The following is a 15,185-nucleotide window of genomic DNA, read 5'->3' as shown; positions in this document are numbered from 1 at the left end:
ATTTAAATATTATTTAAATATTTAAATTAATTTAAATGCATTGCATGCATTTGCAATGCATGTATTTAAATTAATTTATTATTTAAATATTATTAAATATAATTAATAATATTATTTTTAAATATTATTGAATAGAATATTTAAATCAGATGCTCGTATCATTTTATTACAGATCAGGACACAGGGACCATCAATGTAAAAATAAAATACAAAAACTTAATAAAAATTGAGGCCATCTTGATGACATCACTTGAACATGTTCCCCCAAGGGGATTTTGGGTATTTTTGGTGTGTGAAGTAGTCAGGGCCCATACTTTATTAAAAATATCAAAATTAGCTGGTAGGAAGCTCGTTGCCACTTCACCCTCATTTTCATGCTCAAGTTGCAGCCCGATATCTACCGTCACTCGAACCAAGACTAAAAAAACTCAAATGTATGTATTCAGTGTCGATCTATGACGTCATCTCGGTCTTGAAGCATGATTATTACCTGGGCACAAATAGACAGACGCATGGCCCCTCAACCTAAAATGTTCGACCTTTTTACCAGAAGGGAAGACAAAAACAAGAAAAAAGAATACCTACCCAACTGAAGGAACAAAAGTCATGGTGATATCAAAATAAATGCAACAATTGTTCAAAACATCGTCAACGTTCCGCCAAACTTTGCCAATTAAGCCCACAAAGGCGAACCATCTTGCAACAGCGGCACAAGAGGAATGAAAAAATGTACCTTCCAACTCGACAATCTCCATTCTGTTCCCTTCCACATCATGGCCGACAAACCGGAACCCCTTCTTTTCTAAATGAGGTACAACATCCACTTTCACCTGCAAAGGAGCATCACAATGAGACTTGCCTGCTTTGAGGAACGAGCAGCCACACACACACACACAACAGAATTACGTGGTACGGAACAGCAAAGCAAGATAGGGGTATGGGAAGACGAGGTTAGTGTGGAAGAGGCTTGCCTCATATCGGTGCCGATGCCGTTCTTCTATCGAGTCCTTGTTATTGTAAAGCTTCCCTGCAGTACAAAAAATGGCAATTGCTCAGCACCACATCATCCTCCATTTCCATTCCGCTGACTCTCACCGCAGACAGCTCCGTGTACGCAAGGATGTTATTAATCACATTCCGAGCTGAAATCAACGAGGTGGTTTATTCTAGGGTCTTTCTGTCCCAATTAATTATTTCACTGCAAAGTGCGAGATGGAGAAAATTTTCTTCAAATCACAGCCACAATAAGGTAGCAACCAAATGAAACGGAGGTCATTACCTACCAATGACAGGTAGGGAAACACTCACGCAGTATGGAATCCTTGGTTTTAAAAACGGTGCGGCGTTTGCCCAGCCTCATGGTGCCACCCATTTTGCCGGGGTTGTGCTCAGGCATGTCGATCACCTGTCGAGAAGAGATGCGGCAGATACTCAACCACATTTGTAATCTGAAGAAACCATCAGCTTGTGGCTAATGTAAAGATAACTCTTAAATGACAACAATAATAAAATAAACAAAAAAATGTATATTTAAAAAAAAAAAAAAAAAAAAAAGCTGCGCTACCTACCACTGGATGTTTCGTGTTGGCATCAAACTCTGTGGAATTAGCATCTGAAAGTAAAAGAGGAAGATAAATTATTGGCATTTATCGGCACAGTAGTCAGAAACACTGGTGCCCAAAGCTGTGCGACGGATTGTGGAACACTGGATTCACGAGTTGAAAACGAGACGCGAATCAAGAGCGAAGTTTGAAAAGAGCCCTCCACTGGTAACTTGCCTGTCCAACCAAGCTCAGAACGTGCAAACTCCACCACAGCAAGCTGCATACCCAAGCAAATGCCTGAAACGTAATAAGGCAGATTGTCATGATTCCGAAGATCAAGACTTAACGGCTTTCCAGACGTGCATGGATGCCACGCAATTACCCAAGTAAGGCTTCTTCATCTTCCTTGCCCAGGAAATGGCCATGATCTTGCCCTCTGAGCCACGGACACCAAAGCCTCCTGGGACGAGAATTCCGCTGCAGGAGAGGGAAAAAAACAAAAAAAAGAGATTGGACACGATCGAAGGACCGATCAAGACCATACAACAAACGTACATCAACTGGGATGTAGAGGAGTTCTTACAACAGCTAAACACGAGCAGACCTGCAACAACCCCACTCACTTATTTTGTGTGCAATTATTTTTCATTTTGTGCAAGATATTAATAATAACATGATCGTTTTTTTTTTTTCATGACAACATGGCATTTATTTATGAGTTGCAACACACACTTGAAGAAAAAAAAAAAAAAAGAAGCGATGTAAACCCGAAAACTTTAATGGGAACCTTCAGTGTCTTTTACACCACTTTATTTAACACGTTAAATTAGCTTTGATGCCTGTTGAATTTCTATGCGAGTTTAATCCCCGACGAGAGATGAGCAACCTGCTCCATGGATATCCCAGACAAAAGAGCTCAGATAGCAACGGGCATCACCAGAGAAAGAGTGAGCTCTGGCTCTAATGGATGTCCCGGCAAAAGAGAGAAAGTCTCTCCTAAAGTCCTCAAATAGTGCCTCCCTTCCCCCACACAACTCCTCTTCTCCCTCACATAACACAGCGTGGCCACTTAAATGGCACCTTCCCATGGCCCAATGCATCGCTTCTTGCCAGCGGGTCCGGCCAATAACAGGCCTTATTGTTGCAGCAGTGGAAGGTTCCTCCTGGGGCCCTGCTTCAGGTGACACGGACGGCACCTGTGGTGATGTCACGTCCTTGAGCCCACACCAATGCCAACGGGAGGGAGAAGGGAGGGAACTTTGTGCAACTCGCTTGGGGACCTCACATTAATTACCCTCATGGGGGTCCCTTTATCATACCCTGTCTGGCCGTTGCCTTTTCAGATCACGTGACACCCTTATTATAGCTATCGCCACCATACACAACACCGCCTTCCAACGGCATACAAAAACAGGACAACAATCTAACACAAAGTTCTGGTTTCAGGCAATATCAAACAGAAGACCAAATACTGCATAGGAGTCATCAGGAGAAACCAGAAGTAAAGAACAAAGATGGAGTCATCAGGACGAACCTGGATAAGATTCAGGTTTCAGCCAGTACTCCTCTACCCTCAAACCCATCCAGCTGCAGTCAAATGAGCCAAACAGAAAAAAATTCTGCAAAAAATTAATTTCTCCTTCGATAAAGAAATAAATAAATACTAAAACTGATAAAAGAAAAGAAAAAGCAAGAATTAGAATGAATAAAAAGAAGTGTGAAAACGTAGAAAGAAGTGTGAAAGGAACAAAGAACAAAGATGTCGGGAAGAAGCCAGATGGATCGATTTCAGCAGTTACTCCGCAGGTTCAAATGCTGCAACAGGAACAAGCTACTCAAGGTCTGATAGCGGAGAAGCACAGTCTACACAGCATCAGGATGCGATACAAAATCAAACGAAAAAATGCACTATCCTATGCGAACACGGTCCATGGTCAGGCCTTGCACCAACTACCATGTACCGCGCACACACAATAGTACAGTTTATGTCGCTACATAGGTTGGCAGGTCTGCAGGAAGTACAACTTAAAAGTAGTTCGGCACTTTTAGGCCAAATCACGCAGCCCGTATTCATTCTCACTCCACGCTGCAGAGCTTCTGCCATGCCTCGTGGTACTTCACTGGATCATCACGCTCAGTTGTCGTCTCCAAGTCCTCAGAGTCAATGCACTGGAAAACAAACCCAAGAGCATGCACACAATTTCATGTTTTGTAATCCCCAATCACATTCTAAAACCTTAAACCGAATCAATATTTTCCATAACATCAGAGAAAGTAAAAATCCTGCAGGAGACATAGCCCAAAGCTAAAAATAAGAATAATCTGAGGCTACTTTTTTTTTTTTTAACAGGATGTCTGTCTGCAGACCCTTGGTTGTCTGTGGCCAATGGTCTGTGAAGCAAGTTCAACATAGGTGTATTTTTGTGTACAAAGTCAAGAATCGTGAAAGAGCTATAACAAAGAACAGAATGCAGTGGAAGGTGGGGAAACAAGCCCGTGATATTGAGTGAGCAAGCGAGGGGGAGAAGAGGGAAGGAAGATGCATGATGGATGATGGATGAACAAATTGGGCATAGGGTCAAAGACACTAGGTGAGGTGATGAAGAACCAGGAAAGAGAATTGCTCTTCACCTTCAAGTCCAGCTTGTGGTTGATGGATAACGCAGCATGTTCGAGTGCCTTGATGACGGAAGCGTACGAATCCGAAAGCTTGATGTACTTCCCAACCAGTGCGATGGAGCACTTCTTGAGGAGACGATCATAGCTGCAGAGAATAAATAAATAAAAATTACCTCATGACTTCCCTCATTTTCTCATATCATAGACCTCCCAGGATTCAATGGCCTACAGAAGCAGGATAACCCCCTCCCCCCCACCCCCCTTGGAGACCCCATGATCCGAAATGTAGAAATCGAAACCTGAACGATTGTGCGGGGCCATCGAGTAGAAGGGCTGTATCAGGTTCAGAGCAGTTGGTTGGTAAATAAGGGACAAGCAGGGATCCAAAATCGGAAAATCAAAGCATGGGCGATTGTGCGGCCTATTGTCTTTCATTCATGTGGCAAGTTTCAGAGCAACCAACCGGGCTGGACAACCATTAAACACCCTCCCCCCTCCACCCCCCACCAAAGAAAGCCTCATTACAGTAATGTAGCCCTGAGATCTTTCCTCAGAGTACAATTTTAGAAGGAAAAGGAATAATAAAAACACACTCAATATATTTCCAGACACGCAATCTCATGAACGACTGACCGACACAGACACTCACCGGTCCGCCATTTCCTTCCAACGCACGAGCAGCCTGCGGGGACTCTCCTCAATGGGAAGGTGCAGTCTGTGCTTGAAGTATCGCACGACGCCTTGCTCCTCCAACATTAGAGGCACCCGGTACAGTGAGGACACGTCGTGGACACACAGGACCTGTACATGTACAAACCATGCACATATTAGTCGACAATAAACAGAAAAGACGAAGGTGAGCAGGGGGAGGAGGAAGGGGAAACTTTGCCCAAAAGACCCCAAAGGTGGAATAGTTTGGCCGTTAAAGTAGCATTGGTACACTATTTGCAGAACAGATGCTCAGAATTATATTTTATCATTTTCTTTTTAATTAAATAAACAACTAGAAAATAGAATTTGATGTAAAGCCATCAATGGATATGCCTACATTATCTCATTCTTCCCTCCAGGTTTCTACCGTCGTTAACCATGTCCCATCCAAAATCCCTCCTCTTTCCAATTTTCCAGTTTCTCCTCTTTGGACTTTCCGTATGTATCCAATTTGTCCACCCCATGAATGCGTGTTTTGCATCATGATTTTGGCTGTTACATCCTGATCCTTTCAGTAAACAAACTCTTCCACGAGCCTCGACTATGTATGCAGGAAAAATATCCTAATTAAAGGTCACGTGAGAGAGTGTGCGAGAGAGAAAAGAGATAAGTAGAAGAGAAAACAGATGGTTCTAACTTGAGCTATGATCTGCAAAATTATTTTCAATGGGCACATGACCTTTGAACTGTTGAACCTAAAATTGAATCAGTTCATCTTTCTATCACAGTCCATACTTGTGCCAAATTTGGTAAAATATTTTCGTGCGAGTTAGTTATAAGTTTAAGTTAGTGTTAAAGATTTTCCATTAAAGGTCAGATGACCATAGACCGTTTGACCCAAAAAAATCTAATCGGTTCATCTCTGCATTATAGTACATACTTGTACCAAGTTTGGTCAAAATCCCTTCAGCGGTTCACAAGTTATCGCAGTGACGATAATCTGCTATGCACGCACAGACGGACGGACAACCAAAAAACATCCCGACGCCATCGGCTGCGGATGCATAAAAAGAAAAACAATCCAAATTCTAAATCCACAAATTTTGTTGGACAGTCACATTTATCAATTGTGAAGGGAGGAACAATTGCTAAATACAAATTAGATCATTTACAATTTTCCCACGACACCTGCAATTTTTTTTTTTTCAGTGGTTAAACTGTTAAAGGGTTGTGTCATAATGAAACAGGTAAGATGGCTCAAACAAAATAAAATAACAGCACACAACCACCCACAAACCTGCTCAGGTCCGACATGGCAGAACATGGAAATCTTCTCGCGTACACACTGTTCAAGCTGTGTGACGGAACGGCACACGACCTATAGAGAGGGAGGGAGAGGGAGGGAGAGAGAGAGAGAAAGTGGAGGTCATATATAACTGCCCACATAACCAATGGAAGAATAAGGAGGGGGTGTGGGGTAAATATTTTTGTCAGGATTATACTTTGTATACACAATCCAAAGCTCAAAAACACAAGGTTTGAATAGGTAAATGGATTTTTTAGGAAATAATTAGATAGTTTGGTCAACCAAAAACTAAGCAAATGATGAAGGAAATCGTGTTTGAAACTAAACCCTCAACTCCCAGAATGCTTCCTTCCCCCCCCCCCCCCCCTCCCGCCCCAATGGTCCAAGCCACTCCCTGTACAATGTATATACACGACCGGTCAAAAGTTTTGGAGCACCTCAATTTTTCCAGATTTTTATTGAAATTTACGCAGTTTAATGTCTCAATGTACCCTGAAATTAAGCATAGAACAAATAAACAATTGGAGATAAAAAAGAAATCATAGAATCATTTTGTTTAACAAAATTTTATTTAAATTTTTGACTCGGCAAAGTCGCCACCTTTTGCAGATATAACCGCCGAACACACTCGTGGCATTCTTTCTACAATGGAAATCAAATATTGTTCGGGAAGTTCTTCCCAACACTGTTGCAGAAGTTCCCACAAATGTGTTGCACTTGTAGGTTTGCTTTGCTTTCACCCTTCTGTCCAGTTCATCCCAAACCAGCTCGATGGGGTTCAAGTCTGGAGACTGTGCTGGCCATTCCATGATTTGAAGCCTACCGTCTTGTTCTTTTCCTCGAAGGTAGTTTTGACATAGCCTGGAGGTGTGTTTAGGGTCATGATCTTGCTGTAGGATGAACCCCTGACCAACTGGGCGTATACCAGAGGGTATTGCATGGCGCTGCAAAATGCTGTGGTAGCCCTTTTGGTTCAGGGTGCCAGTCACTCTGTGCAAATCGCCGACTCTGGATCCAGCAAAAGAGCCCCAGACCATCACGCTTCCTCCTCCATGTTTGACAGTTGGTGTCACACACTGAGGAACCATCCTTTCGCCTACTCGACGGCGTACAAAAACCCTGCGTGATGAACCAAAGATTTCAAATTTTGATTCATCGGTCCATAAGACATTCTTCCAGTCTTCGGTAGTCCACTGGCGGTGCTTCATGGCCCAGGCAAGCCTCTTTTTCTTATTTTGCCATCTAAGCAATGGCTTCATTACTGCCACTTGACCTGTCAAACCTGCAGCTCGAAGTCTTCTCTTCACAGTTGAAACTAAGACTTGCTTACTTCGACCAGTGTCAAGCTGTGCTTGAAGCTGTTGTCCTGTGAACCGCCTATCACGCAAGCTGTTAACTCTCAGAAACTTGTCTTCTTGTAGCTTTGGGTCTGCCAGACCTCTTCCTGTCAGAGTTTCCTCCAGTTTCCAATAAACTACTTCCTGCAGTGCAATATTATCCAAATATATATATATATATATATATATATATATATATATATATATATATATATATACGTATATATATATACATATATATATATACATATATATATATATATATATATATATATATATATTAATTAATGCTGTCAGTCTGTCCCACCCTGAAACACAAACGCTCCTCAGAGAGGAAAAATTATGAAGTAAAAGATGCTTCAAATTAATCCAAACCTACTTGCAAATTACAATTTTTTCATTCGGACCAAAAATTGAACCTGTGCGGTGTATAAGGCAACAGACCACTGCTTTGAATGCTCCCGAATTTTTTTCGAAATCTTACTACCATTCACCAAATGTCCGTCTGTTCGAAGGTACCGCAAAAACGGTTGAACAGATCGCAACGATATTTTCGGTGGGTAATCCTGGGATCCCCTGGAGTAAAATAGACTACATTGTTTTTCCAATTTCAGCTTTGGCCTCCAGCATAACGTTATTTTTCCAGGTACCGCACAAACGGCTGCACCAATCGGACTCGGTTACCTCGGACAAAGACCTTTTATAAGGACACGGGTCGACTCCCTGCTTGAGAGAATGTCAACCCCCTCCCCGCCAACCCCCTCCCACGGTCGTCTCTCCAACTCGCAATCCCACGAGATATGCGGAAGGGATGACCCAAAACCAATTATCTTCTTTTTGATTCGTATATAAACATCATTAAAAGTAAATAATGACCTCGGCCAAAGTTCAAACGACGCGAGTTTAATATCTACATGAGAGAATTCCACATAGCTATTGGGCGGTGTATAAGCTAACAGATCGCTGTCTCCATCGATCTTGCCAAGGCCGTAACACCTATCGGCTCAAAATCCTTTTTACTGTTGACTTGGTAGTTTTTACAATGAAGGAAACATTAACAATGTTGTTAAAAGTTTATTTTGTGATTGGAGTTATGTTGTTTGGAATGAAAAAAGATATCGAATTCAAGTGAATGACGACATGCCGTGATGGTTTCTACTTTCTAAACGTGAACTTCGCGGATCGCCATATGCAGATTCGCCACGGACCCACGATCGATGTTTGTATACGTGAACGTACCCGTTTGTTTGCGAACAGGTATGTTTTTCATGGAAGTCCTTCACGAACTTGCTGTCCATGTCTGACGTGCTACTGAAGGTGCTACAGGAATGTGGAATTTATTGGTTTCATGCTTTTGCATTCGCCGTATCTGCATTGCCTGTTTGCTTCTGGCATCCCACCCGTGCTATGCACGGGTATCTCACTAGTCTATATAATAGGCTAATCCTGTCCGTCTGTCCCATCCAATGCATTTCATAGGCTAATGCTATCTGTCTGTTCCCTTCTGAAAAACGGAAATGATCCCTGGAAACAATAAATTATGTCAAAGTTGCTTCTTATTAATCTTATACTTACAGGAAATCTATAATTATCAAGTAAAGGTTGCTTCAAGTTAATGCAAACCTACAGTAATATTATAATACTGCCTCAATTTGGTGAACTGTAAAGAGGAAGTAACTTCCTTTGGTGGATGGCGGAATGGTAGTTGGATCACATGACAACAATCTGCTGCATTCAAAATAGTCAGTTAAACACCTGTATGAAGATTGCCAAGCTTTGTGACAATCACGTCATGGGCCTTTGTAATGGTATGGACCTCAGTATTCAGGGAGGCCTCTGGTATAAATTGCATTTGGAATCTATCCGAGCTATATCACCACCGATGTCTTATATTGAGAATATAAAGACACGATTGATGTCTTAGGAACCTCTGAGCCGGCTGTGTGGCATCCTGGATCCCTCACAAACGACACGCAAATGGGTGGTTCGAGCCCAAGTAATGAGCCAAGTAATGCAGGCTGCTATCCGTGCAGACACTGTCCCGAATAAGGCGTTTGCATAGTTGTCATGTCAACCTTGAGAGAAGAAAATGTGGGGGAATTGAAGGAACCCGCAATGGGAGGGGCGGGGGGGGGGGGGCAGATGAGGATGATGGTCTGGAGAGGGGATAAAGGGTCTCTTCAGAGGGGATGAAGGGTCTCGGAGGGGATGAAGGGTCTCGGAGGGGATGAAGGGTCTCGGAGGGGATGAAGGGTCTCGGAGGGGATGAAGGGTCTCGGAGGGGATGAAGGGTCTCGGAGGGGATGAAGGGTCTGGGAGGGGATGAAGGGTCTGGGAGGGTCTGAGAAGGGGGTGTCCCCCCTCCACGGATAGGGAAATTTTGCAATTCAATATGAACCAGCCATCGTAACTTTAATTGTGTGAAATGAACTAATGTACCAATATGAAGAGGAGGTGCTGCGATATCTTTGTTGTTTAGAAATGTGATTAATTTTTTCATCTCTTTCAATCAGGGAAAGAATAAAAAGCATCCTTTTTTCCTTTTTGTATGGTGGTATTTTACCACGGACTTTCAGCTTGTGTGATAATCGTGAGCCAACCATGAAATGAGTAATCTTGCCATTTCATAAGAGAAATCAAACGTGGACAGAAGTCAAAGGTCTGGTCGCGTTTCTTTTGTTTTATAAACCCAATACACCAACACTAACAATTTCACAATACCCACACGACTCGTCATAGTCATCGCTTTACGGCCATTTCCACGCTTGCATGTGAAAGCCGTGATTCACCTAATGGCTGCTTTCCAGGCTGCACGATCCGTTGCTCGCCCTCTTGTTAGTCTTTTAACTCTGAGATCATCTCAGCAACTCATCCCATGTTTTCCTCGGATGGCCTCTAGCTCTCCTTCCATTCACATCCATATCTATGCACCTCTTCACACAGCTGTCCTCCCCCATCCTGTCCACGTGTCTGAACCACCTCAACCTCACAAATGCTCTCTGCACCTAACCTATCTCTTAATTCCACCTTTGGTTTCCCATCCTTCATTGTCACACAAGTCTAGTTGTGCAAAACAGTTTTGAGTCTGGAACTCATGCGATAACTATTTTACTGCGTTTTGATCTCCTCGAGTGAGATTATTGAGTTGAGTGGGAAAGGAGTGGGAGAGGAGATGGGGAGGGTGGGACTCAATCCAGTAAACGCACCAGGTCCGGAGAGAGACCAAGACCACGAAGTTCGCGCACGCTGTTCTGAGTCGGCTTTGTCTTCTGCTCCCCTGTCGAGCCTGGCTGCTTCACATGAGGAAAATGAAAAAATAAGAGCAACGAACAAACAATCGTTTAACCAAAATGGAAAAATGCAACAAAGTCTCCAAAGGGGTTATTCAACTCATTGAAGATTCCAATCTCAATGATGAAGTGTTGGGATCAAATAATTCCATCACAATCCACATACTTAAATTCATCAAACTATAGCAGTGGCGGCAGCAAGTGGGCTCAAATGCAAGAAGTTCATTCACGGTACCTGTGGTACAAGGCTCACGTGGATATTACAGAAATTCTCTCGTGTCACGCGGAACTGGAACTGGCGAAATGCCTCAACAAAAGGCATGCCTTCTATGTCTCCGATGGTGCCTCCCAGCTGGATAGTGGGAAGAGAGAAGCAAAGAAAGAAAGGAAAAGAAAGAAAGAGGTAAAATATGGTTATGGAGAATCTTACAATTTATAGGTATCCAAAGACTAATTAACCTCTTCTCACTCTGCTATTGTGCTATAAAGTGCAATTCGAATAAAGCAGCAGAAAAATGGGTGTTTATTATTTATTATAAAGTTCAGTAATATATTGTAAGCATAAAAGCATGAGATGTCATCAAGAGTATTAATAACATCAGAGAGATGGATCATTCGAGTGTCGAGTCTGAGTGTGATGCTGATTAAGCTGCTACCAAGTGACACCAAGGGGCCGAGGCCTGAAGAGGAAGAGAATGAGACGAAGCAGATGTCACTTGATAAATATGAGGCCGGAGACAAATGCATGAATCGCGATAAACAGTGTATTTGGCATAACATGTGGGTGATGTTCTGTGAGAGGTCTTTCCTACTGTAGATGCTTGCAAGTGACTCATATAAGAGCTTTGGTCGGTAAGCATTAAAGGGTTAATATATTTTCAGGGGTAAAGGGGCGGGGTTGAAGAGCAACAATCATGTTTGTAGTGCAAGGCGATGAAAGGTGCATGCGTTGGTAGGGGTGTGGTTGGCATGGAGGGAGTAGAGGTGCAGGCGATGATGGGATTGCAGAGTGTGCTGATGACAGATGCAGAGGGCGTGGGAAACAGACTGGATATGATGGGTGCGGTGAAAGTGTAGATGAAGGTGAGGTAGCAAGCTGTGCGAGTATAGGTTCTGTGGTTGAGGTGTGTACCCTGGTTTAGAATAGGTACACCGTATCCCTGCGTGTCGGAAGAGGCGACTAAGAGGGTTGGCGTCAGGAAGGGCATCCGGCCATGAAAACATTGCCTCAAAAAGACAACCATGACAATTACAACTACATATGGGCAGGGTACAGCCCGAAGTGGAGATCGGTTTCTGAGGTTTGGGACATGGAATGAAGGGGACAATGACAGGGAGATCAGGAGAAGTGGTGGAAGTATTGGTCAGAAGAAGAGTGGACATATGTTGTGTGCAAGAGACGAGATGGAAGGGAAGTGGTGTGAGAATGGTGAAGGGTAGGCAGGGACAGAAATACAAGTTTATGTGGCAAGGGTGCCCGGAGGGCGTGAATGGTGTTGGTGTCCTGTTTTCTGAGGACTTTGTAGACAGTGTGGTGAGTGTGACTAGAGTGAGTGATAGGTTGATGATGGTGAAAATGATGATTGGAAAGCTCTTGGTGAACGTCATCTCGGGATATGCTCCGCAGGTTGGTCGGAGCGATGAAGAGAAGGACAAGTTCTGGTGTGCGATAGAGAAGCTGATGGAAAAGGTGAAAGATGAGGAAGTTGTTGTGGTAGGAGACCTAAATGGACATGTGGGAAGGAGTTTGGACGGTTTTGAGGGAGCTCATGGGGGTTACGGATATGGTGTGAGAAATGGAGAAGGTGAAACGATTTTGGAGTTTGCTGATGGAGCCGATTTGTTGATTTGAAATACTCAGTTCCAGAAAGAGGATAATAAGCTTGTTACATACACGTCAGGTGGGTCGACAACCGTTGACTACCTGATGGTGCGTAGGCGAGATAGGGGGCACCTCCGGGACACAAAGGTGATCCCGGGGGAGAAGGCTGTTTCACAGCACCACTTGGTTGTCCGCGACATAAGGGTGAAAGGTGCGAGGAGAGCTTGGCGGGTGAAGTACCAACCGAGAATGAAGGTGTGGAGGTTGAAAGAGGTGACAGTAAGGGAGGCATTAAAAGAGAGGCTGAGTAGGGTAGAGGATGTTGTGGTTGAGCTTGAAAGTGGTTGGATGTCAATGAAAGATAGTCTGTTGGGAGCCGTTGGTGAGGTATGTGGATGGACAAAAGGACCACTGAGGCACTCGGAAACATGGTGGTGGGATGTTGAAGTTGGAAAGAGGATTGACGAGAAGAGGAAGAAGTTCAAGGAGTGGCAGAAGGCGAAGGGTACGGGAGCATAAAAAGCAAAGCATGAAAGTTATAAGGCAGCCAAGAAGGCTGCAAAGAAAGAGGTAGCAAAGGCACAGGAGGCATGTAGGAAAATGTTCGGAGAACGCTTGGATTCGGAAGAGGGTCAGAGAGCAGTATTCAGGATTGCAAAGCAGATAGCGAAAGAGGTGTGATGTGATGGGGGTGAGTTGCTTGAAGGATGAAGTGGGACAAATCGTTGTGGTCCCAAATGGAATTAAAAGAAGATGGAAAAGATATATGGAAATGCTGTTGAATACAGAGAATTAATGGGATGGCAACATAGAGAGTAACCCAGTTTTAGGACCGGCAGAGAAGATAACTGAGAAGTAAGTTGAGGAAGCGATAAAAGCAAAGAAGCGTAGAAAAGCGGGAGGGCCGACGGGAGTTGTGGGAGACATGTTGAAGGTAGCAGGAAGTTGGGGTGTGAAGAGAATGACAGAGATCTGTAATCTGGTGGTGAAAGGCGGCCGCGTTCCAGTGGATTGGGAACCGAGTACCCTCGTCCCTCTATACAAGGGGAAAGGTGACCCTTTGGAGTGTGGCTCGTACCGAGCGATAAAGTTTTTGGAGCATGGAATGAAGGTATTGGAAAGGGTGTTGGAGAGGAGGATAAGGAAGAAGGTGAAGGTCGACGAAATGCAGTTTGGATTTATGCCAGGAAGAGGAACGACAAACGCGCTCTTTATTGTGAGGCAGTTGCAGGAGAAGTACATGGAGAAGAGGAAGAAGTTGTTTCTTGGGTTTGTTGATCTGGAGAAAGCATTTTGGATTTATGGGTTTGGATTATGGGATTTATGGTTTGGATTTATTTGATAGGGTTCCACGTGAAGTATTGACATGGGCATTGAGGAAGTTAGGAGTGGAGGAATGGTTGATCAGAGTAGTGATGGCAATGTACAAAAGAGCGCGCACAGCTGTAAGGACGAAGGACGGGAACAGTGGTGAGTTTGAGGAGAAGGTGGGAGTGCATCAGGGGTCAGTACTAAGTCCACTACTATTTGTAGCTGTGATGGAGTGCTGGCTCAGAACGTAAAGGAGGGTTTACCGTGGGAGTTGTTGTATGCAGATGATCTGGTGTTGATTGCGGAAAGTATGGATGGACTGAAGGAAAAGATGAACAAGTGGAAGGAATGTATGGAGACAAAAGGTCTGAAGGTGAATATCGGAAAGACGAAGGTGATGGCAAGTGGTAAAGCATGTGGTGAGGTGGAAAGAACTGGGAAGTGGCCATGTGCTGTGTGCAGGAAGGGTTTCGGAGTGAACTCCATTCAATGTACAATGTGCGCTGAGTGGGTTCATCAAAAATGTAGTGGTCTGAGAGGGTCATTAACCAGTGTGGCAGCTACATTCAAATGTAAGGTGTGCATAGAGGGAGCTGCAGATGGAGGAAATGTTGAGTTGGATCTTGGAGACAGCGTGAAGCTGGAAGGTGGGAAAATATTTTTCTACCTCTGAGACATGCTGAATGGAAAAGGTGGATCAGACTCGGCGATGGTTGCTAGAGTGAGATGTGCATGGAAGAAGTTTTGGGAACTGAGTGGCGTGCTGATGAGGAGGGGAGTGTCGTTGAAGTGGAAGGGAAAAGTGTATGCTGCATGTCTAAGAAGTGTTATGATTTATGGGAGCGAGACATGGGTAATGAACGTAGAGCAGCAACGAAGGCTGGACAGGGTGGAAACGCGAATGGTTTGGTGGATGTGTGGAGTATCGTTGAGAGAGAGGAAGACAAATGATGAATTGCGAAAGATGATGGGAATAGAGCCTGTGATTGATGCTGTGAAGAGGAACAGGTTGAGATGGTTTGGTCATGTGGTGAGGAAGGATGAAAGTGACTTGTTGAGAAGTGATGGAAATGAATGTAGAAGGAAGTAGAGGACGGGGAAGACCGAGAAAGACTTGGCTAAAGATGGTGGAAGAAGAAATGCGGGCAAGGGGGTTAACAAGGGGAGATAATGAGATCGTCATGAATGTAATGGATCGTAATGAATGATATTTAAGATAATGAATGCAGAAAATAGGGCAAGATGGAGAAGATCGTCATGGGGACCGCAAGGCTAACCCGCGCTCTCGCAGGGAAAATGGCCTAA

The 15,185-nt window shown here is 43.9% G+C and overlaps 1 protein-coding gene across 11 annotated transcripts in view; it reads right to left on the bottom strand.

The window, feature by feature from the left end:
* The window catches only part of LOC137439803 (CTP synthase 1), a 70,271-nt gene that overhangs the window by 18,736 nt on the left and 36,350 nt on the right, over positions 1-15,185 (bottom strand). For 6 of the 11 annotated variants that reach the window (XM_078768450.1, XM_068135910.2, XM_068135911.2 and 3 more), the window contains 12 exons: positions 10,983-11,099; positions 10,664-10,750; positions 6,112-6,192; positions 4,813-4,964; positions 4,176-4,308; positions 3,625-3,713; positions 1,927-2,021; positions 1,779-1,841; positions 1,569-1,612; positions 1,309-1,405; positions 972-1,027; positions 734-830 (listed from right to left, as the gene is read on the bottom strand). In XM_078768450.1, the coding sequence (XP_078624576.1) occupies positions 734-830; positions 972-1,027; positions 1,309-1,405; positions 1,569-1,612; positions 1,779-1,841; positions 1,927-2,021; positions 3,625-3,713; positions 4,176-4,308; positions 4,813-4,964; positions 6,112-6,192; positions 10,664-10,750; positions 10,983-11,099 (1,111 nt within the window). The remainder of the gene's footprint in view (positions 1-733; positions 831-971; positions 1,028-1,308; positions 1,406-1,568; positions 1,613-1,778; positions 1,842-1,926; positions 2,022-3,624; positions 3,714-4,175; positions 4,309-4,812; positions 4,965-6,111; positions 6,193-10,663; positions 10,751-10,982; positions 11,100-15,185) is intronic. The other 5 variants (XM_078768451.1, XM_068135904.2, XM_068135906.2 and 2 more) reach the window with 1 other exon arrangement.

Source organism: Myxine glutinosa, chromosome 14 (genome assembly GCF_964187855.1).
Source record: "Myxine glutinosa chromosome 14, kmMyxGlut1.1, whole genome shotgun sequence".
Classification (NCBI taxonomy): Eukaryota; Metazoa; Chordata; class Myxini; order Myxiniformes; family Myxinidae; genus Myxine; species Myxine glutinosa.
This window is presented reverse-complemented; position numbering and strand designations above follow the sequence as displayed.